Source organism: Camarhynchus parvulus, chromosome 2, assembly GCF_901933205.1.
Source record: "Camarhynchus parvulus chromosome 2, STF_HiC, whole genome shotgun sequence".
Taxonomy (NCBI): Eukaryota; Metazoa; Chordata; class Aves; order Passeriformes; family Thraupidae; genus Camarhynchus; species Camarhynchus parvulus.
In genome coordinates this window covers 25,067,279-25,092,168 of record NC_044572.1, presented here as the reverse complement: position 1 = coordinate 25,092,168, position 24,890 = coordinate 25,067,279, and the positions used below count along the sequence as shown (strand labels likewise).

At 41.2% G+C, this 24,890-nt stretch overlaps 1 protein-coding gene across 5 annotated transcripts in view; it reads right to left on the bottom strand.

Annotated features, from left to right (window-relative positions):
- DYNC1I1 (dynein cytoplasmic 1 intermediate chain 1) overlaps positions 1–24,890 on the bottom strand; it is a 185,959-nt gene that overhangs the window by 41,410 nt on the left and 119,659 nt on the right. For all 5 annotated transcript variants that reach the window (XM_030943965.1, XM_030943966.1, XM_030943963.1 and 2 more), the window contains 3 exons: positions 7,202–7,348; positions 2,962–3,075; positions 12–145 (listed from right to left, as the gene is read on the bottom strand). In XM_030943965.1, the coding sequence (XP_030799825.1) occupies positions 12–145; positions 2,962–3,075; positions 7,202–7,348 (395 nt within the window). The remainder of the gene's footprint in view (positions 1–11; positions 146–2,961; positions 3,076–7,201; positions 7,349–24,890) is intronic.

The window sequence follows — 24,890 nt, the reverse complement described above, 5'->3', positions numbered from 1 at the left end:
CTGAACTTCACCTTCCATGACGACAGGCTGTGTAGACTGTTCCCTCTTCACTGCCCACGACAAAGTTATTGACATCTCCAGTTGGAAAAGCCATTCCTGTGACCGCCACTGGTTTGGACTTATTGTATACCAGCTCCATGCTCTCCTACCAAAACAGGTTTTTGTTATTATGCTGGGATCCTTCTTTTGTTAGTCTGGGTTGGGTTGGTTTTTTTTAAAATTGATTTCTAACTAATACATGGAGTAGCAGGAGAGGAAGATGAAATCATTTGACCCAGTCACATTTGGTTTCTACATAAGATGTTGTAAGAAGATGCAGTGTCACAAACCAGGATGCTCCTACCATCCCCAGTGCTGTCTGTCACACATTTGAGACTGGCAGGAAGGCACTGGTCTTTTCTGCATCATCTTAAATCAGCCAGAGATGACAGGTGAGAATTTAAAATCTAATGGTGCAGAAACTAAAGATAATACCTTAATGGTTACATCTGCCAGCCTCGGGCTTTAATAAATCAAGCAATACCCTTCTATTTACATTCTGGAAATCAGTTGTCAGGAAGCACTTGCAATATCGTGTGCACGTGAGGCATTTATTTCACTGTGTCATTTGTCCCTTTGCAGAACAAAATTAAAAAGTTGGGGTCCTGTCACTACCACCATTCTAAGCATTGCTTTTCAGGGATTTTCTGAGGCAACCATAAACACTCCTTCTAGACTCCACCATCAAGCTACAAACCAGCACGAATGTTTTCTGTTTTCACTTGGTAGCTATATTTTAAAGTAAATCAGCATGCCCATTTTTGCAATTGCAAATAAAATAACCATGCAAGTTTGTGGCTGTTGCAAGATGTGTACACTTTGAGCAGATTTTGCACAACTTTTTCGTTTTTCAGCCTAAATGGTGTAACCCAAGAATCCACAAAAGGCCTGAATGATTTCACCATTTTCATTTTAAGCTATTCAAGTGGTTATGTTCTCTATGTTTAAAAGGTCTATGCTGCTGCTCTTCTAGAGCCAAAGCCTGCATGGTTTTTCTCAAAAGGGCTTTTTTGCTGCAAAGAAAATGGGTATCCCTGTGAAAGGAGAGTGATGCAAACCCACAGAGAAATACTTCTGCTTGGTTTATGCTTTTCTTTGAAATAAATTTGGTTCTCTTATAAAGGCAAAACAAGGCATGGAAAATGCATTGGGAGACCACCCCATATTTCTGTAAACATGTGAGTGAGAGAGAGAAATTCTCTTAATATGGGAGGAGACAATATATTTTTGTTAAAACCTTCTGGGGTGAGATCATCATTTAGTGTCTCTGCAGAGACATGGCCATAGGCTGTGGTGGACACTCTGCTCCCAGCGCCCACACCATGACTGTACACAAGTGCTCTGGAGCTGTGTCTTTGGAAAGTTTCAGACTGACACACATCAGCAACACTTCACTCCTCCCAGTTTAAAGCTATGGCATGCAGCTTGACATCAAGTCCTGTGCCTCTCTTTCCTAGATCACCATGAGCCATGTGCCAGACTTCAGTGTAATGTGGGGTGTGTTCCCATCCTTGTTGAGAGCCAGATTTGGAGCAGGGAAATTCCATTTGAGTGATGAGATCCTGGAACTCAGATGTTCACAGATCTGTGCTTCAGACTTCAGTATTCCAGTAAATGAATATGCAGGGCTGGGATTTATCTTCTTGATATTTAGGTGAGAAACTGTGGAAGGCATTAGGGTGCCTGAACATAGATGCCTGGGCCATTTTAGATGCCTCCATTTCTACTGCAGAGAGTATTGGTTTCGTACAGTCCCAGGACACAACTACCAGCCCCACACTGTTGCCTTACATGAGCAATGTGGTCGAAATTTGAAATTGGTCTCACTGTGAGTAGAGGAGTAGATGTGATGATTTCCAGAATCCTCCTCCACCCTAAGATAGGACAGTTCCATGTCCCAGGGTGGGTATCTGAAATGGCTTTTCACACTTGGGTGGGATGAGTCACCCTCCAGAAGTACCAGCCTCTCTCTACCTCAGCAGTACAGAAAACTTGAATTTCTGACTTAGACTTGACACATCAACTTTTAGATGGCTGAGGTTAGGACAGAGGAGTCCCACCTCTTGTGTCAACACTGAAAAGTAAATAATTCAATAGTAATTGCACATTAGTGCATGATTAATGGAATCATTATAGGGAGTTCCTATGCAGCATTTTGAAACAAGATCAGATCCCATGATGCTTAGTAAAAATTATATTAATTTTTTTCTAAGAAATTTTGTATAAAAATGAGTGATGTGTTGGAATAGAAAATGTACTTCTTCAGAAGATAACACTTAAAAGATGCTTTCTGTACACCTTTTTCAGCATTGGATTCTTTGTTTAGTTTCCATTATTATAATCACTAGTGGTTTGGGCAATTTTCCTGTGTTTCCTTTCATTTCTGATACAAAGGAGGGGAGGGGGGTGGGAACAGACAATAGTAGCAAACATTCCAGAGGGGGAGAATTAGTTCTAAAACTTTTGATTTGCATTGTTTGTTCCTTTGGCTACTGAAGGCTGCCAGCAAAATAAGTTTCTGAGTTTCTGACTGTGCCTTGGAAACCTGCAGTGCCTAGGGTGTGTTCAGCAGCAGTGCAATCTAGTCCATATTTGTTAAACAATGCTGTAGAATAAGTGCAATTTATACCACAGGCGACTTCTGTAATTACCATGCTTTAAAATGGACTATTTCATTTTCACTTGAAACTGACCTATGCATTAACGTATTACAATAATTACATGATTTGTGGTAAAGGAAATGGGGTTTGGCTCTTAGCAGAGACTGCTGGAAGCAAGCTGTACTCTTTCAAGTGCATCCATTGGTTTTAGTTTGCATAGGATGCGAGATTTTGGCTTTTAGGAGCTACGTTCCACTGCGCAGGTATCCTGCTTTACCAAAGACAATTTCTCCCCGCCCCATACTGCTGAAAACAAACCCACCTGTGGAGTTGAGAGCATGTCCAGGCTCCAGGAGCACATTTTGCCATCCGTAGAGACAGTAATAAGATTGTGTGCATTCTGTGTTCCAACTACATTCACACAATACACAGGATGCTGAAAACACAGAACACTGCAAGTCAGAGAGCCATTCTTACACTTTCACAAACAAATTTCGAATGTCTCATATGTTATTTTAAAGAATGATTAAGTAGTCAAACAATGCCTGGAAAACATAAGACAGCTTTTGCCAAATAGGAATTGTTTTGGTTGGGTTTTTGTGTTTCTTTTTCATTTAAATTTTAAGAAGTACGTTATGGAGGTGGAAATGTTTTCAAAGTTTCATTTTCCTCATAATAAAACAGCCCAGCTGAGTAATGCTGTGAAAAAACAGAATTATATGGATGAGATTTCACCCACAGGGACATGTATCATTCTACTGATGGCTTTTGACACTGAAAATAACCAGCAGAAAGAGGAAAACTGTCCAAACGGAATAAAAATGAAAACTTTATTCAAGAAAACAGCTGCATAAAACTTGAACTCTGTCAGAATTTGGCTTGCATGCTAAATATTTGCAAATGTTCTCCAGTTGAAGAACATGAGCAAGCCCATCAATGTTCTTCAGCATTGGCCAACACACCTTTTAAAATCTGTCATTTTAAGTGGGGAGTGACTAGATTTAGGGTGTTACACCTGGTTCACCATGGTGCAGTCATTCCATGGAGGCTGAATTCCAGTTAGTATGCATAATGAAACGTGGCCTATTCCTTTTCCAAGGAACCTGGTAACACTTTGAAATGTCATCTGATATCTGATGGTGACATATGAAGGATGGGTCAAGTTCAGCAATCTCCAGAGTGAAAAATCAGTCAGACTGAACAATAAGATTTAATTTCCTTTGACCAGTACAAGTGGTACTGCTAAATTAAGGGTTAGAAATATACAAAAGTCAAGCAAATAAAAATTTAATTTTTCTGCAGTGTTTACCAATAAATAGAAGACCTGCATCCCCAGAAAGGAAAAAGCAATTCTTCTCTAATACTTTGCTTAATTAAAGAAAATTAGGACCAACTTGCAAGAGATCCCTAGCGAGCTTCTAAGCAACTCCATGTAGTGTTAGGAATGCAGCATTTGGTCCTGCTGAAAGGAATGGCAGAACTGCCACTTACGTCAAGATCCAGCTGCAGGTCACCTACCCAGTCAGTGGGGAATGGCAGAAACCCTCAAGAGCTCTGGCTCACTCTCAGGTTTGATACCTGAGCGGGCCCAGTAAATGTCCCCTCTCCAAGAGCAAAAGGTGCAGCACCTGTACAAACAGTGTTTGTGCCCACACTGAGATGGATGCTGCTGAAATAGTACCTTGTGCTTGGAGGCAACCTGTACACACCAGTAAATCACAAGGTCCATTTGATGCCAATTTTTTTTTCTTTCTCCCAGATCATTAAATGCACCCCGACTAGTCCCTCACATGTGTCTCACACCATTACCCTCATATCGTGGACCTTCTTGCTGCTTAGTGCTAAACATGATTATGGCATACTGATGTGTGAAATAGGCACAGACCTATTTTTTCATGGGCTTTTGACCTCCAGTAGACCAAACAGACAGAGTGGGTGGGAGGAAGCTACAGCAAGCAGTGGAATATCTAGAATATTTAGTGGGGGAGAAAGAGTGAGCCGTGTCTTTCCAGCAGCACCTCAGTGTGTCAGGCCTGGCTTTAATCAGGGCTACCAGCCATCAATTTCATGCACAATAAAATTTATGGCAGAAATGAAAAGATGTAAGGAAAGCGGATGGAAAAGACAACCAACTGTATGTAACAGAAAGTCTAAACAGGCTCCTTCCTTTCAAAGGGTTGCTGCCAGCTTGCTTTTATTTATCTTGGAAATGAAATCATCATGCAAAAAGGTTTTGTCTTAATTAAAATTTCCTGTTGTCCCAAGTGCAGATGTGTGGTGGGTGTGAAAGGAAATTAGTGAGTAAGCTGTGGGTAGAATTCTCTTTCCTGGTGAATCCAGGCAGTAATCAGTGATACTAAATTTCAAGAAGATTTAAGTCAGGGAAAACAACACAATCTATCTATTTCAAATAAACAAAGCAAGAGAAAGAAAAGAGAAAAATCCTTTTTTCGCATGCAGCATGAGTTCAAATTAAAAAAAGACTATTCAGCTCACGTATCTAGCAGTACAAAAAGTAACATTGTTAATGTAGCATTGTCTTAATTTAATTTTTTTTTCCTGGCAGCAAGGATTCAAGCCAGCCTTTTGCAACCAGGACCTCATTTACAGTTTATGTAAGTAACTCCTATGTACGAATATAAAGTAAGCAGCTCTTATTGTAAAATCTGAGCACTCCTTAAAACATCATCCTTCCTCATGTTAGACTGTGTAAACACTTATTTATACCAATCCATGACAGCACGTAAAGTGCCCATCCACGACTGAAAGTAATTTATTTATATTATTCAAAACGAAAACATTACATATTGTTCTACTGCAATAATAAAAGTGTTTTAATATATAATTCCAGGAGGTACAATTTTGCCTTAAATGATTTTTGAGCGTAAACAAATTACTTCCCATTAATCTTTGCTTTTCCACTAGATTTTGAGTCCCAGTTGTTCAATTTTCAGTGACAGTCAGCTTCTTGTCACTAGTTTTCTGGTCTGCTACATCTCTAAATTGCACTTCCAGGAGAGACTGTTTCTTTTCATGCAGATTGAACAACATTACTGGCAACACAATGAGCAAAAACATTAGGGAAATGAAAAGCAATGTTGAAGATGCAACCCATGGCATAGATCATTAGATAATTACATCAACATTCATGATAGTGGAAATTTAGGGAACAACATTTGTATTGCCTGGCCCACTAAACATATCTGTGCACACCTGTAATTTTTAATATAAGAGACTTGCAATCATAATACTGGCCCCATACTGAATCTTCAGCAGTAATTCACATGGCATGGCTTCTGGAGCTGTCTTTTAACTCCAGCGATTATGTTGTCACAGTCAACTGAAAGCTGAACCTTGATCTGCAAATTCCAAACATTAGAATCACAGAATTGTAAAAGCTGGAGCTGCAAAAGTGCTATCATATCACTTTGTCTGAACCTTCAATCGGCTAGAACAAGATTATCATCTTATCTCTCAGAGTGCTTTTCGAGTTCCATTCCTTATGTTACAGAAAATGTGTGGTTTTCTGCATCCTGATGTCATACTTTTGCATTTTTCTCCTCCTTTCTACTTTCCACTCAGGAACTGCCCTATGCTCGCTCCCAGGATGAGCTACTCCACCTTCCATCTCTCCTGAAGAGTCTGCCCATGGCCAGACTCTGGAGAAGGAGAATACACAAGGTTTGTGCAGGATGGACTGGATGTCAGTGACATAGCAGAGTGAGGACCCTTTAGTAGGCAACCCAGGCTTGTCTCCTCCTCCAGCACAATATGAACACTTTGCAGTGTAAGAGACTCTCCTATCACAGATATCATCTTTGCATCACAGACAGTCTCTTCTTTCTCAGGCATTTTGTATTACTGCTCTGCCCATTTATCTCCCAGGCATCACTAGAGCCCATTGCCACCATCAATAATTATCTGTAAGTATCTGTGTGTGTCAGCAAAATGCTCTCCTGCATCATTCCATTGAAACAAACTCTCCCTCAGTGTGAAAATTCTGCCCTGTGGCCCTCTCTGGAGCAGAAGACCATGGCAGGGATTTATGTATTGCTCTATTACAAAACAGAAGCAAATTGCCTCACTTTTTCCAAGGGCACCAGTATCTACTTATAGGAATCCACTTTGAGACCCTCATAGGTGCCTAATCTGGTTCAAAGGAGAAATTTTTGTACACCAAGACAACATAATGACTCGAATTACCTGCCACATCAGACTGAGAGACATACAGCCTCCACAGCGGTCTGGCTTTCTTTACAGACAATGGGGACAAGAGCTACAGTGCCACTGTGCTGGCACATAGGTGCCTCATTCAAGTGTTGTACTCAATCCTGCCTTCTTCCTTGGAAAGAATAATAATGTCCTGACTTGATTGTACAACGTGTGATGATCAAACACTTACAAGAGGCAGTTGTTCATGTCTCAGATCTACTTTTTCCCCTTCAAGGGCCACAGTTCTGTTTTCATCTGCGTGGCAACTAGCATTGTAGACACAACTAGGCAGCTGCCCTTCCCTGCTGGCCATCTCCTCTAAGGAAAGGGGAGGTGATTTTTATCCTTACCGTGTGAGCAGCAGCAGACAGGGGGGTTCTCTGAACCGGAGTGCGCCTGTGACTGCGATTATCCCACAGGACAATCTGGCCAGAATATGTTCCACCAACGACCAGGTTTGGGTGAAAGCGGGCAAAACAGACTGACATCACGGAGGACTGGAGGAAAAGAGGTAGAGAAGAGAGGGGTTACATGGTCAGCCTCTCCCATGGTTCAGTTCTCTCCCTAGGGAAGCACACCGTAATTAGCATTTTGTATTTTGGGAATCACTGTATGAATTTTATTCATACTCCTTGCATACTAGTAATTCTACTAAAGCAACAAGACACATGCAAAGAACTAACTTTGATCCTAAAATGTGTTGTCCCATTGGTCCTAGGGAAAATACAGAATGAGTCTGAGAGTGATGCTAAAACCTGAGATAATCTCTCCATGAGTGACGGTCAAGTGCTTACTTTCTTTTCCAGAAGTGAGAACTTCAATTATCCAGATGCCAGCCAAACAGAGAATGGCATCCTGGCCCATGAGCTCTCCCCATCAGGGAGAGGTCTTCCCCTCTTTCCCCTCTAAATTTTAACTCAGGCAGCTTGAGGCAAGTCTGTGAAAAAAAACCTCCGAAGTTCACCTCAAGGTGTGCTGTTTTGAGAGCATCAGCTGACAAGCTGTGTCTCTTTGTTGGATCAATGACTGATTCCTCTGCTACCGAGGTCTTCTAAGAACAAAGGAGACCACACTTTACTTTACACTGTTTAAGCAGAATTGAGTTTTTTCTCATCCTAACGGCAGCTGAGTTATCTTTGTATATTTTCTTTACCTGGGGATGCTTAGGAGCCAGACTGGTGTGATGGGTACCCTGGCTACCTGGTAGAGTGCCCCACAAGCCAGTATGGAGACTGTTATCTATCCCAACTACCACTTTTCAATGTCTTTAAAATAACACAACAGCTGAAGTCCTCAAGGGAACAGTCCCCAGATCTTCATGTGCCTACAAGCTTCAGCCAAGAGCAAGAAGCAGTAACTCCTTCAAGTCTACCATGCTCTTAAATAATTATTTCCCATTTTTATATAATTGGTTCTGGATGTTATGTCTTTATTTTATGCAAATCTTTTTTTATACTTTAATGACTGGATATTTTGAAGTATTGCTATTCCTATCTGGGAACACACTTTACCCAATGACAACGGGTTAACTAAATTACCATATTCCATTTGCATAAAAGCATGGCAGACATTTCAGAAAACTTTGTTGAATTAGGAACGCTGGAGCTGCCAAGCTGAACTACACCCAGTATCTACGTAGGTAATGGCCCTGTCTCTGGGAGAAGCGCATGGGGTTGTAAAACCTTTGACATGGGCAGATGTGTAGCCTCTTTTTCTTACTGCTCCTCATGAGGATTTCTAGTGGCTAGAGACTGATTTGAACTCATGAGAGACTTGAAACTCCTTCTGATAGGGCTAGAAATAATTATGCTAATTCTTGATGCCTAGGTTATTAAGAATAAAGTAAAATGGGAAGTTTAAACAGTTTTTACTGAATTAATGTGGCTGCCTGATATCAATTGTTTAAAGCCGGATTATATGCTAAGTGAACTTAATAGACATAATATAGCACACAGCAGTATATTTATTACTGGTTTTTTTTGACCTGATAAGATAATCAAGACAATAAAAAAGCTGCCATTACATTTTTTCTTCTGCACTCTCTCTGTATCTTCCTGGCTGTTCACTTGAATCTTTATACTTTCCACTCTTGACTAACACTTCTGCATACATTTCTCTTTTGTTATATAGTCTAGCACCTAATGACTAGATGATTAGTGTACACAAATGCCTATTTTAGTCTGTAAAAAGTGCCTATTTTAGTGTGTATCTAATGCTTGAGCACAGCCATTCCATTTTGGTCAGTCATCGCCATGAGAGGTAGCTTCCAAACACCATTTCCAAAGGACCTAGCTTCACAGAAAAGAAACTTCACCCCTAAGAAACAGGATGCTGGTACTGTTAAGAGGGTTTTAAGACTCAGCTACACTGCAGCTGCCATCCAGTTTCCACAGATTTCTCCCACATTATAATTAAAACGACCCTACAGCACATGTTCTACATTTTATCTCTTTGTTTAATGGCTTCGTGAGTTGTTTTAATCAACCCCTCTCATTTCTTATAACTAAGCTGACAGATATTCTTACATGAAGAGAAATAGCCAGATGATTTTAAAATAGTACAGCTCCACCACTGGGTACACCCCACAGCAGCTACAAGACTCCATATGTATTTTAAGAAACCCCAATTCAAACAGTCATTCCACAACAAAGTTCCCAAGTTTGTCCCAGACAAACTTGGGAGACTCTGAAGCAGGGCAAAGAAGCCAAATGGACAGTGTATTTTTAAAAGTTCTGCTTTCATGGTTAGCATGTTTTTGCATTTAGAATGCCAGAATACAGTTGAATGGTCAGGATATAAACTGCTAATGTGTGTTTTTCATAAAGTTCAAAAATAACCTACAGACATGACACGGGCTTAAGCTCTCTGCACTCCTTCTAGTTTTACATCTCCCTCCAAAGCAGCTTGCAGTCTTCAAAAGGTGAAATGTTCACATCTTTTTAATTATGTCAGTATTATTTTTCTATCCAATAAAAAATTCTGTCAAATATTAGAATTTAACAATTTAAGGACTCCATTCCATAGCACTTAATACAGTGATTATTGTCTTAAAATTAATGGCAGTACTCAGATGAGTAAGGGCTGTAAGATTAAGCCCATTCATTTAACAACTTGAAAAGCATTCATTTCTTAGTCTTAATAGGAGAGAGTGGCTGACAGGTCTCCAGTCTGTCTGAACAGCTCTGTGCTCAAGACAGCAGCAGAAACCATTCCCTGTAAGCCTCTTCTGCCCCCAGGCTGCCTCTTGTTTGCCTGTTCAAGTAGTCTTGCTCCTCTGAAACAGCTTTGCCACTGACTTCAAAGGGGGAGGAACCAGCACATGGTCAGGTTTTTAAAATAACAGCATATCCTTGGTTGCACTCCTGCCACACCCTTCTAGGGAAATCTCACGGCACTTTCCAATAGCAATGGTAAAGCTTCCCAGTTTTTCAGTTAGGGACATTTTGTAGTGTAGGTGCTTAGTTACCTGTTACAGAGAACAGAAGCAGCTAGTTTCACAGTATATGGCAACAGCACATAAATAAATGTAGGAGGAATCATGTCAGAAGGAATTCCACAGGGAGTTAGTGCTCACAGAGAAGCAGCATTTAAGGCTAGGAGATTCCCAGCATTATCTTTTTATGGGTGCCACAAAGCATCTGTCTGAGCAACTGTCGGGACCCACAAGAGACAGGCAAAATCAGCGTGTCTGGTCACCTGCATTCCTCTGAATTGCACTGTGCAGTGAATCACTTCAGTATTTACTTCAGCCTAGTGCTTAGGTGTTTTCTCCCTCTGTGCAAATACAGCCTACTGGATTTTGCTTTTTCTGTCTTTCCTTAGCTTTCTCAATGGCCTTACTAAAGTATTTCTGGTGCTTCTGGCTTTGTGATCTTCCACCCAGATGTTGTACTCTCAGTGGGGCCACAATACTGGTGCTGCTGCCACCTCCCCTGTGCATGCTCTGCCTCTCTGTGGAGTGAGCAGATCTCCAAGGGCCAGAGGGGGAAACCTGAGTTAGTTCCATGTGGGAGCATTGCCCAAGCATAAGAGAGAGCTCAGGCTGCTAAACCTGGGTATTTTGCCTGGCAAACAGGCAATCCTGCTTCTCAAATGCTAAAGCTTCTGCTCCCAGCTGCTGCAAGAACTGCACTGAAAACATAATTAAGAAACAAAACATGAGTTGTCCATGCTCTTGTTACAGCAAAGAGAGGGCTGGGCCTCACAAACAGAAGGGCTGCCCAGGCCTTGGAGAGGGCTGCAGTTTGGGGCAGGAAGGCAGCACCCTTTGCCCCCTACCTTGGTGGGGGGATCAGGTCATCTCAGCCCGTGCAGAGGAGTACTGTGGAGCACGGCTCCACATCATACCCTTTGTTCCTCAGTCCTGGTCTGCCTCCCTGCTCCTTCCCTGCCTCCTTCCCCACTAATGCACTGATCCAAACAGGCCCCCAGCCCTCTTCAAGTGGCTGGCAAAGCTGTTTTTTATTTTAGGAGCTTAATACAGCCCAGATTTGGATTAATTATGGCATATCCCGTCAACCACAGGTACACGTGCTTGGGACAGACAGTCATTTAGCTTCTCCCTACTGAGAAGCCTGACCTCAGTACCCACATGTGATGTGTGTAAGGCCCTGGAGACTCAGCTGTCTCTGCTCATGTCCATACGCTCCGATGGCACTCTGCCCAGCCACCAGTCAAACAAGTTCACAAAGACCTGGGTGCTAAATAATAATAACTCTCCATAGGCAGTGACTACTGCCTTCAGCCAGACCTCTTCTGCAGGAAACCACCCCCGGAGCCAGCATTGCCATACTGGTGCCATATGCCTACGCCTGACACCAGATGTATCTCAAAACAATACTTTGTCAGTGGGAAGAAGCAATCTGAGGAGTTCACAGGGATTTCTAGGCTCCAGAAGACCAGGTTATATTGCAGCAGGTTCTCAGGAAGCTTCTGGGTGGATTTTCCAGCTGAGCACATGCATGTGAAAAAGCACTACCATCAGTGGCATGCTGCTGTGGGTCACTGTGACACAGACAACTGTGGGCAATGAAAGCAACTGCAGCTGAGTTCATAGAATCATAGAATATGCTGAGCTGGAAGGGAGCCATCAGGATCACTGAGTCCAACTCCTGCACAGGACCCATTGAGAATCACCATGTGCTGAGACCCTTGTCCAAACACCTCTTGAACTCCGTCAGGCTTGGTGCTGTAACACTTTCCTGGGGAAGCTTGTTCCAGTGCTGAACTGCCTTCTGAGTGAAAAACCTTCTCCTGATATCCAATAGAAATCCCTCCTGATGCAGTTTCATGCCTTTTCCTTGAGTTCTGTCACTGGTTATCACAGAGAAGAGATACCCTCCTCTACCCCTCATTAGGAAGTTGTAACTGCAATGAGGTCTCCCCTCAGTCTCCTCTAGGCTGAGCAGACCACATGACCTCAGCTGCTCCTCATATGGCTTCCCCTCCAGACCCTTCAGCATCCTCATGGTCTTCCTTTGGACACTCCTAATAGTTTAATGTCCTTTTTATATTGTGACACCAAAATGTTCACACATTATTCAAGGTGAGGCCGCCCCAGAGCAGAGCAGGACAATCCCCTCCCTTGCCTGGCTGGTGATTCTGTGCCTGATGCATCCCAGGACACAGCTGGGCCTCTTGCTGAAGTGGCAGATCCTTTTCTGTGCTTGAGGGACTGAGAATGGAGGGACAAAGCTGTGGTAGTGCTCCTTAGCTAAAACCATGAAAAGGTGCCATACTCATAGTCCTTCATCTATAGGAACAGAAGAACAGGGACTGAATCACTGATCACTTATGTCTGTGCTCCTGAGGAACAAATAAATAAAGAGGAAGCCCAGAAGTACACATGCAACTTACTCATAACCTTTTGTTCTCAGTCCTGCTCATCAAGAGCAGCATTTACAGAGTCTATGCACTCACAGTCCCTCTGAGAGCTGCCCAACCTTCTTCTGACCAGGCAGTCAGGAGACCTTTTCATTCCTCCTTTGCTACACACACATATACCTGGTCCCCTACATCATAGGGATGATATACTTCAACTGCAAATGTGGATTAAAACCATCATCTAGAAATAAAACTGAAACTGAATGATTAAATAAAGCCCTTTCTTCGTGACCAGTCATGGACTGAGAATAATCATGGAAAGTAGCAGCATCAGATCTGAGCACTTTCTCTGGTTTAGGGACATTTCTCTGGTTTTGCACCACAAAAGGTGGTGGCCAGATATCTTGAAAGAGGCAACTTCAGGTGACTTTGCTTTGGCTACTGAGATACCTGGTATTGTACACTGAAATAGAGCCTGTGCTCCTTCCAAGACTCCGTTTGTTTTTAGTACCTGCTATTGTGAATTTGGATATTTCTGTGTTTCATATCACTGTCTAAGTATAATTAGCAGTAATAAGAAAACAGCAGAGAGAATAGCAACAGAACTACAGCTGGTTTTGAAATTAAATTTGAAAAGGAAGTTAAAACATTATTTATGTGTACAAAAACCTGTACCAAAGAGGGAACCTCTTAATTCTAAAAGCTTCAAATTCCAAGGCTTCTGCTCCCCTCCAACTGTCTTCCTATTAAACTATTAAACAACATCTGAAAGATTTTGTGCTGGAGATTATTTGCGGTACCATACAAGATTCGTCTCTATTAAAAATAAAATAAAAGCAGTTGACATCCTTCACATATTAAAAAATAAATAAATAAAACCCAACAAACACTTCTTCAAACCAAATGTCAGAACTCTGTTTAATTAAAAAAAGGAAGTTTATACTTGGTTATGGTGTGTGTCGACATCTACCCCTTTGATTTACAAGAGTACGGACGGGAAAGAACAGATTGCTTTATTCAAGAGAAAGAAAGGAGGGAGGGGGCCCAGTGTGACAGGAAAGAGTGTAGGCTGTATTAACTTCAGTGCTTGTTAAAACATGAAGGATTAATGGTAGAAAGGGAAGGAAGAATTGTGAATGTCTCCAGTTTAGGATCTTCAAAAATGTTTGGGGATTCTAAGAATGTCTCACCAGACCACATGAAAGCTGAAAAGAGAGACTCAGCCACACGACTGCTCTAAATCCAAAGCTGGTATTGCTCCACTTATACCATCAAGCCAATGGAGCTGAAATGTAGCCACAAATTAAATTTATTTTTATTGGAAAAGTACTAAGTCCTTAAAAATAAGGAAAAGAGTATGGCAGGAAATGCAGCCTTTCTTAGCTGAGTTTACAGGGTAGGTAACTCTGGCATCTAACCTCAGTGCTGACATCTGAGTATTGCAGTAGAATCAGACACTCTGCCCGAGTCTGCAGAAAGGCAATATCCAGCCTTATGACTTCATTTTAAATAGAGCAGAAAGCTGGAGCTTTCTCCTTTCATCTCTGTAACTGCAGGTTCAGCCCATGTAACTACAGGAGAAAAATAATCAGGAGAAAAGTTCACAAGCTGCCTTTGCAAATGGGAATCTACACTTCAGCCCTTCTACAAAGTGCATTTGCTGTTATTATTAATTCAGCAGGGTCACGGTGACTTGGAAAACTAGCAAATCTGTTTGCTGTATTGCAAACACAGATAATCCTGACACTTCTCAAATTTAATACGGGGAGATCCTGTGTGCCATCATCCATGACTGCAGCAAGGAGTCAATTCAGTAACCCTGAATTACTGCACACACATGCAAGCCTGAGAATACAGTCTTTGCTGAGCATCATACTGTCTTTGTTAGACTGATGATGAGATGATTAAAGCTTGGAGAAATAAGGAGTAATTTCATAACAACAGCACATCAAAATAAAGTTTTATTTCCCCCCAGCTTCTTAGATGCTAAGTACCCAAATATGTTTATTTTCTCTGATTAGGACCTGGCTGCTTATCAGATCTCAGGGTCAAACAATTAATGTCTGTGTGCTTGCATGTTGGAGGAGCAAGCACTTCCTTGGTTTGTCTATTTTATTTAGGTCATGATACTCTACAGTTATTCATGAGCACTCTCAATAGTTTTGACTGAATTATTGACAAGCTTGAAGTGATGGGTCTTCATCACCCTTTCAGACCTGGAGCCTGAGGGCATGTGTCTCTGGGTGGAGCACAGAGACCTTCTGCCGTCCCGCTCATTCCACAGGCTGGCCACAATTTGGAGCAGATGGTGAGTGTCAGCTTGAGCCTGGCAGTCTGGCATGCAGCTTGCAGGCAGCAGGGCTCATGCTTTCAGCTCAGCATTAGCCAAAGGCTTCTGGACCAGAGCTGCTATGCATGTAGGGTCATGGTGTCACTGCCTGCCACCACTGCTAACTATACCTGCAAGGTTTGTGGCACAGAGACTACTTTATTTTGATGGGTTTGTAACAAAATCCCTACCAAAATATCTCAGTCTGATGAAGGCTTCTAGAATTGAGCAAATAATAGCATTACCTGAAAAATTTACTTGGTGCAATGGTTAGAAATGCCAGATAAGCATCTTATTTTAAGCACTGCAAATGAAATCAGATCTAGAGAGGGCCATACCCAAAACATCATGCAAACAAAAGCCTTCTGTAAGTGTTGCAGTTACCCAAGTCCTAAAGCATCTCTGAAAGTGAAGCCACTTCTATCTAGCAATTACCTGGGGAACCTGGCTGTGAAGGACAAATCCAGGAATTTTGGTCACTCTTCCTGAATTACTTCTGCGTATTATCTCTTGGATATTATCTGATATAGATATTATCTCATATAGAACATAGGTGTAATCTTGGCAGTCAGCCCCATGCTCATAAAGTGCCCCAGCCATTTGCCTCAAGACTTAAGCTTCTTAATGCTGCACACTTCTCCAGGCAGAATCTCCTTCCTGCTAGAACCAGGACCAGGCCTCAGGAGTGAGGTTTAAGAGTCCCTATCCAGAGGTGTTCCCATCTAACACTATGCAGAAGCAGAAGAGATCCCCCAGAGACTGAGCTTAGGTTGGGATTTTGGTGTCCTGGACTCTCCTCCTCACAGTGAAAGCACAACAGATAATCACTTGATGACAAGTCCTGGAAATACCAGAGTTAGACTTTAGAGAGCCCACAGAGGTAGCAAATTCCAGATCTAGAGAACAGGAATAGAAACACAAGTTATTCTCATGCTCTGGGGATGGTTTTGTGGTTTCTATGGCAGCAATTCCTAAAACCAATGAGTCTGATCAACCAAACTAAGTGAAGCCACAGATGAATTAGAAACCAGTACAGATGCTGCAAGAACAATTATCTACAACTCAGCCTGTGAAGTTGGGTGTAATAGTCACAGCTGCTTGTAAGAGAGTCACAGATAGTTCTCAAGCATAGCGCTGAGTCCAAACCCCCACAAGAAATGCAAAGGCCATGAGAACCAAGGCACAGTCAGACGATCAAACATATTGAACCAAGAGCACTTTAAAGCCCCAGATGAGGAAAGAACTTAGTAAGTCCATCTTTTCCCAGAAGTCCATGAACTTAATTGTAATTAATTCTTCTAAGTTCTCCATTATTTTAATGACTCAAAAGCCTGCTTACAGCCACACAAACTGGTAAGTGCTTTCCTAAACAAGCAATTTTTAAATTCAGGCCTTTCTGAAAGCAAATTACCTTCATTCTGTGAGGAAAGAAGGACACCCTGATGTTCAGATGGTCCTGGGAAGACTCCATAGACTTGGAGACAGTCTCAACCCAGCACTCTTCCACATCAATATCAGACAGGGAAGGGAAAACAAGTATGAAGTGTCAGAGACAGACTCACTGAATTGCCAGTGTTGGGAGGCACATCTAGAGATTGTCTAGTCCACGCCCTTGGTCAGAGCAGGATCAGCTGGAACAGATAGTTGTTGGCTGTGTGTGGCGGGGGTTTGACTGTCTCCATGGATGGAGATCCCGTCACCAGCTCGTGTTGAGTTTCTCATCAACCAACACCCCCAAGTCCTTCCCCCACAGGGCTGCTCTCAATCCCTTCTCAGTCCAGCCTGTATTTGTGCTTATTGCCTCTCCCCAGGTGCAGGACCTTGCACTTGGCCTTGCTGAACCTCATGAGACTCACAGGACCCACCTCTTAAGCCCATGAAAGTCCCTCTGGATGGCATCCCTCCCCTCCAGTGTGCCAGCTGGGTGTGGTCAGTGAACACACTGAGGGTGCTTCAATCCCACTGTCCACGTGTCTGACAAAGATGTTAAACAGTGTTGGTCCCAACCCTGACACTTGGGGACACCATTTGTCACTGGTCACCCCTCGGACACTGAGCCATTGACCACAACTCTTTGAGTGCAACCATCCAGCCAATTCCTTATTCCCTGAGTGTTCCATCCATCAAATCCATGTCTCTCCAGTTCAGAGACAAGGATGTTGTGCAAGACAAGGTGAAATGCTCTGCATGAGTCCAGGTAGATGATGTCAGTCATATGAAGACTAATAGGCTTTTATATTTGCCCAAATCCATCACTTCCACTGATGTACCTTTTATAAGCAGTGTCACTATGTCATTGGAAACAATTGGAAATAATTGAAAATTAATTTAACATTGCACGTAGATGTGGAGATTGAGAGACTGAGAGGCACAAATAAACAGCTATCTAGTGGAAACACAGAAGATACCACAGGCAAGTCTGTATTTAAGAATGAGGGTGGAAACAATTATTTTCACACTGTTCATTTCTCCTACAGTAAATTACTGTAGAGATTCTAGTATCAGTAGCCTGATTCTGCACCCATAGAGCATTAGGAAGCAGCTAAGATCACAGAGGAATAAATGAAACCCATTACAGATAATTTTTAATTCCCCTTTCTCCAAGCAAACCTTAGTTTTCTGAAATTTCACATCCTGCTTTCGTCACCTGCAAGACTATGCTCCTTGGTTTCTACAGTTTTTTTCCATAAGTAGTCTTGTAGAGGAGGAAGGATTGAGATAAGTGTTTTCCAGTCTCAGGGTGAAAGCCTTAGTAACACTAAATCAGCATAGTTACACCATCTACAGTTGCTGACTCTGGAGTATCAGAGGACCACTTCTTGCTCAAAAACCAGCATCCCTGGGTCATTCACTCCCACCAGTGATGGGACGTTTCACAATGCATCCTTATCCTGCCAGCCAGAATGGACTTATCCCAGAAAACTCATGTCAGTAGTTCTGCACAACTCCAGTCCAAATTTGGCTTAGTAAATTTATTTAATAGACCAATAGATGTAAACATGAGATAGCAAATGTTAAGCATGTTTTGCTCTCCATGAAATGACTGGTGATTTAGTATATGTTCATGAACAATATGGAACTGAAGTGGGATTGGTATTTTTCTTAACTACAAAAATACTGAACAGTGTTATAAGAGCAATCAAATGAATTAATCACAGGTCCTAAGGCACTCTGGCACATTTTGCCGTAGAGATAATGAAAACACTCTGATCTCTCCAATACGACAAATTGTTAAAAGCATGTTGCTTCTTCTATTTAGGACATTTGCTTGTCATTTTATGCTAAAATAAATGTACTTTAACTTTTCTTTCTCTTTACCCCATGGGAAACATCTTCCAAGGATAATATCAGTATCTCAGCCACGTGGCACGTGCTTCTGCTTTCCCTTTGTGGGAAGCCAGGAGTGCTAATCATCATTAAATCAATGTTGTCCACATACAAAAGTTCTTTTTAAGGAAGTACGTGTCAGTCATTCAGCCATGGGGGCAGAGGGCAGAAAACTGTTGATTTTAGACTTAAGGCAGTGGACAGTTGTATCCTGGGCTGTAATGATGGATTCCTTGGTTTCTGGGGCCTTTTACAGCAATTTAGAAGAGTAACTGTTTTATATTTTGTGCCAGGTAACACAAAAAGAGGCTTCACTCCTCACATAGAGCTCCCACAGAGACAAAAATCATGAGGTGAAATAATTTTCTTGAATTTGGACCAAATGTACTCTTCATTGCAAGTAGTTTGCACTGAGAACAGTTACATAACCCAAACAGAAAAGTCATGCCTATGGCTGTTTATCCATCATTTGCAGTGCAGCTAGGGAATTGCATGGTATTTTACATCCTTTATGGAAAAAAATTCGGTGGAAGGATTTCAGTGACTTATTGATTTCACATCTGATCCTGCACTTCTTGTTCACCTAAAACCCTTTTAGCAATGGGAGTTTCAAATATACAAAAAATATTTAAAATGTAGTGTTCATATCAGCAAAGGAAATTTGGGTTCTTTTTTCCCTTCCTTCCTTTTTACACTAGGTTATATCGAAATGTAACCAAATCAACAACTTCTAAACTATAAAACAACCCCAGGAACAATTGCAGCATTGGGTGATTTTTTTTCTCTGCAATTTTGGGATAGTGTGACAAATCTGCATTTTTTTATCAACGGAGATTTTCAAAGTTCAACGAATAATGTCATGTGTTTGTAAGTATCAATAATCTAAGCCATCTGCAAAGGAATGGTTTTGCAAAGGCATCTCTTTCAGGACACTGTGGATTTTGTCACTGCTTGAGGTTTTGGCAAACCATCAATATCACTATAATTTTCTCCTATGAAATACAGATTTTTACAGAGGTTTTTTTTCCCCTTAGCTAGCTAAAGTTTAAAAATATTGCATGTCTAACTCGGCAAAGTCAAAAGTTAGGCTTTCTCTGAATTGCATATTAGATGCCGTTAATTCAGAAAGGTATAATGCAAGTTATCAGTGAAATAAAGAAACTTAAAAAAAAATTGAATGCTCACTGTATCAAGTAGCCAACATATTCTTTATATTTGGTCTGAAAGGATGACTATGGAACTTAAGGAAGATAAACAGCATCTTTAAGTACAGGTGCATTACAAATCTCTACTGTCACACTTGCAAACAGCACAATGCCATTGCTAGTAGTGACAGTGTATCATTTAAGTGTATGACGTCTACCCCCTCCAAAAAAGGCTTAGATGTGAGAATCGCCTGAAATTTTCTATCCAAGACAAGCAAAATTGTCACTTCCTAATTATTTGATTCATAATTGAAATCTCAGTTTCAAATGAGGAAGATGATCTGTGTTAAGCTCTAAGCAAAGGAGCATTCTGTTGCTAGCAGATTTTGTATGTATAAACACAGTTCTCAAATAATTCAGAATGTTAACTACTAATAGGGGAACAACACCCACCTTTTGTAATAGCAGTCATTTCACAGACTGACACGGCTACAATTATTTTGTTATACAAATTGGCTTGTTGGGTGTGCCACTCTTCAGGGTTCTGTACAAGGCAGCAAGAGATCCAAGTCACCATGGAAAAATCAGCTTACAAAGGGTTTGTAAAGATACAGTTAAAACCCAAGGGAAGGTATGCAACTTTGTGACATCCCTTTAGTCTAAATAATGATGTTTATTTGCCCTCTGACCTTGCCTGGAAGAAGGTTTCCTTCTCCCACGCTTGTTATAAAAAATATAATGATTTGAGTTTTGTGGAAAGAAATCAGGTTTAAGAGATTTTAGGACTGAAAGGTGAAGGGCTATGTAGAAAACATGACATACTTGGTTTTGAAGTGCAGGTGCTAGTAGACTCCACGCTAACAGCTGTGGCACTTCAACAGTAAAGCAGGACTGGTGATTTTGGGACTGGCTAAGACATTGTGGCACCCGAGCCAGAATATATATTTTTACATTTTCAGTGCCTTTTCTGTCTTCCCCCAGTTTAAATGTCTTTGAAAGGAGACAGGAGACCCTGTCCTTTGTACATGGGGTCCTCTTTGTCCCCCTCTACAAATGCGCTGTATGCAGGTCTCTCCTCTCACCTAAGACACCAAAAACCCTTTTCCAAGTACTACACTTAGCCTTCAGATGTGTGAGTTAACTTCTACTGACTCACACACAATCTCTCCACAAGTATTGGGGCACTTATCTCAGGCCAAATGATAGATATTTTTAATCAACAAGGGCTAGAAGTGGTGTAGCCTCCAATGGGAGGAGCAAAAAACCACAACTGGTATCAGCTGAGGACAGAGGAAAGAATCCAAAACCAAAGCCTAAGAGACAAGATAAGATGTGGGCTCTTGTTTACTGACATGTTCACAGCACAAACTGTGCTCTGTATTTCCACATTCCAAACAGAAACGTGGCAGAGGACAGAAGTTTTGAAACAGGAATGAAGTATGTCCTTCTGTTACAAGCTGTAGCTGAAACTCTTCTTCTCCCCCAGTCATATAGTTAGAACTTCCCCCAAAATGTAATTCAAAATGGCACAACTATGCAGCTGCATTCATTATTACAGTGTGCAGATAACCATGCAGGCACAAATGTAAGAGCAACAGAGTGTCCCAAAGAAAAGGCACAGCAGAGCTTACACAGCTCCACCAAGATCATCCTACCAATGATGCACAGCAGAAAACAAAACTGAAATGAAAATAGCACCTTTATCTCTGAAGAAGCCCCCTCTTGGTATGATTGACAACATTTGGGTCTGTGTTACAAAAGTCGGCAACGAATTTGGGAGCCTGGGTGCTGAAGTATTCCCACTGTGACAGCTGTCTCAGCATCTTCACAGGCAGACAGTCAGAAGCCCAATTACCAGTGAACTACTATGAAAAAAGGAGGAATCTGATTCATGTTTAGGATCATAGGGTCATGGGGAAACTCAGGCTGGAAAAAACTTTCTCTTCCAAAGAAGGCGTTTGTGGTTTTTTTGGGAAAATTTGCAGTCAGCTCAGAACCACATGTCTTCTTTGACATTTACAGCCCTTTAAAAACTGATCACAGGTACCCTCTCTCACTAGAAACTGAGGAATTATGTAAGTCAGCTTTGGAATTGGACATGCTGGATTTTTGGATTGATTTTACTTAGGAAAGTTTGTGAAGCTTAGAGAGAGTTCCGGGTCTTTCATTTCTTGTACATCTCTGAAGAACTGAATCTTTGCTTGAAACTTAGTGCTTACAAGGTGAGGAAGTTTTTGTGGAAAAGCACCAATATAACTAGAAGAGAAAATTTTCTTCACTTTTAAGTATTCCAACCATACTTTCTGGACTTTCCTAAATTTCTTGTAGTATTTCTTTTCTTTAGAAGCTCTGGAAGGACTGAGCTCTAGTCTGGCTGCCACAGAGGAGGAAACTCAAGGACAAGAGGAAAAGGAGGATATTAGTCATTCAGGCTTTTACCTCAGCCTGTTCCACACACAAGTCTTGTGGATTTGGGCACCCAGCACCTTTAGAAGGCAGGCTGCTGGACCAAAAGGCACATCTGAAGGAATTTATGTTGATTTTGAAAGAGCAGACAACAACAAAGAAACCAGATCAGGAAAAAAATAAGGCAACTCTGGCCAATATCAGCCACTAAATATAGCCTTTCACTTACCTCAATGCATCTAATTCTAAGATATGCATTTATGACTCCATCCATTTAGTTGAAAAGGGAAAGACCACACCAGGATAAGCAATGAAGAGTGGTCAAACACATAACTTAGTGGCAGTGTATGGAAGCCACTACAAAAAAGCTAGGGGAGAATGAAACATTTTGTGGTGCAGCTGAGTAGCTGATTTCTGTACCCAATCCACCAATATTTTCCAAGCATGGATATCTTTTCTTGAAATTAAAATAGAAAACACAAATCCCCTTTCCCACAAAAAACCTGACAGTTTAGTAAAAAGATGGAACTAACCAAGCAAATCTGACTGCATAGCATTTTAGGAAAAGGACAGAAATAGCTGCAGCTATTGAAAGTGACATACTGCTGAAATATTTTTGTGATTATACTAAAATCAGTTGATCTGACTCCTTGAAAGAACCCTTAAATGGTTACTGCTTCCTCAAATAAAAGCTACTTCATATGTGCTCTCCTGCTTTAAGAATACACTGACTGTAGTTGCTTCTAAGTGTCAGATCTGTACTTCTCACTGCCCCTTTCAGACATTTGGAAAAGACATAGCTGACAAAGAGGAAATTAGGAGATCAGGAAATAATCCACAATAAATCAAAAGACCATCAATGCAGTAATATTTTGTTTCTGTTATGATTAGATTGTGTGTAGTAAAACAGAATTCTTTACTTCCCAGTAACAAAGCAGAGTCCTCCAAATCAGAAAGTAACATTCAATTCGGTTTATTTGCACAAAAATAATATCTTTAGCTGTCTTCCTCCTCCACCCCTCCTCTCCTGAAATGATGGATGTTTGAGGCTGAGATCCAGATACCTCAACCAACTTTAATAACCCCTCTTCAGTTCCAGAAGAAAGGAAATTATTTGTAATACCCTCAAGTCCCTTAGGTAACTGATTATTTCTTTTCCTAGTGACTTCTGTCTCTGCAGATCAGCTCTAACCCAAAAGCTATGAGAGCTGATAGAAGAGCAGTGCTGTACACACGCTAATAGAACCTGCTGAAAGAAGGGGTGTAAAGCTCAGACCATTATCTGCTAGCCCATCTACTGCAAACTCTGAGTTCTCATTGGCCTCACTTGACCAGATATGTTGCTGCAAAGTTTTAGATACTTCTTCAGGTCATTCTGACTTAGAAAGCCTAGATCAGACCACCATGAAACAGAAACAACATCAGGGGCAGAGATGATGAGTAGTAAAAATAATTAACGGGTAATGCAGATTTTTATTTGTATGTTCAAGGAAAAAACACGTAAAGAACATAAAAGCACTTTCTGAAAAAGACACAAATATGGAGAAACATGCTTGGTGCTACTCTATCAATCAATGGTACAGGAGGGAATGTTCACATACAAGGCCAGCCCTATGCATTGCAGAAAACAATACAGGATTGAGCACATGTTGAGTCAGATCATCAGTCTGTGAGATTCTATTTTTGTTTTTGTGACCCCCACATAAACACAAACCAGCAGTAGCTGAGAGAAGCAATGTGAACCACTGCTTAAAATTCTCCCAACTAAACCAAGGGAGAGTCAATGTGATTTCCATGTTGCTGCTGGAATTCATTCCATCTCTGGATACTGCCAAACCAACCCAACTAGGGTTGACTCATCTGCATGGTTTCATAAAGTACTTCTGAAAGGCATGTGTCTTGCCTTTGGAATGCTCTGGATTACACCAAGAGTATGTGATGCTCCAGCATGGGGGAAGAGGACATCCCTGACTCTTCCCTACAAAGATATTCCCAGTCTGCACTCTGCAGTATTAACTGCATGCTCAATTTATTTCTCACTACCTAAGGAAAGCTTTGAGCATTCATTCCTTTGGCAAATGATATCATCCTTCCATTCTAGTTTTGCTTCTGAGACAGCAAATTTTGCTTGCATAGGAAAACAAATGAACAAATTGCCCAATCCCTCATTCTTCCCTGTTTTCCTATTTCTAACCTTGTGGTAAAGAAATGTATGATGAGCTACAGAGGAAAAAATCTGGGAGTCACAGCTAAAATACTGTCAGCACATAAAGCAGAAATATAAAAACCCAAAGAAGGGCAAAAATAAAACACATAGAAGAAAAAAAATTCCATGGGAGGTAAGAGTAGAAGCCATCAGGACTATTTTAGAAAGCATCTGATAGAGCACATGGCAGTACGCATGAATTAATGAGTAAGTATGTCCACTTGGCTAATTGTAACTTTTCCTTTAATGAGTATTAACTAAAATTGAACCCAGTATTTGTAGCACAACACATTGTAGAGCTACAAAATTTACTACTACTTAAATTGTATTAATGAGACAACAAGTTAAAATTACTTTAAATTGGGTAAGAATTCATATTTACAGTATTCATATTTACAGAATACAGCACCCCTCACATTTCAGGACTGAAATAAAATGTTTTGCTGACTGGAGTTGGGCAAAAACATCTTTGCCAGTAGATTTTTACATCATTGTCTGTCATGGCTGAACTTTAGTTGAAGCCCCTTGGTTCTGGCAACTTTCAGCATTTCACATTCTCCTATCTAAGATTAAAAACAGTTTCAGAAAGAGGTAAAGAACATAAAGAACTTCCATGGTACACATCTAGATAATATATCAGGAAAGACAGGAAAAGATTAAGGGTTCTAACTTCAAGAATTTACTAAGTGTGGACAATTGGTATCTGAAGTTCTCCTTGCTGTAACTCCAGCCAGCTCTTTAGCTGTCCAGAGATGCTTCACAGATCTATCTCTATTGATGTTTGCAGAACTCCTGAGGTGAAA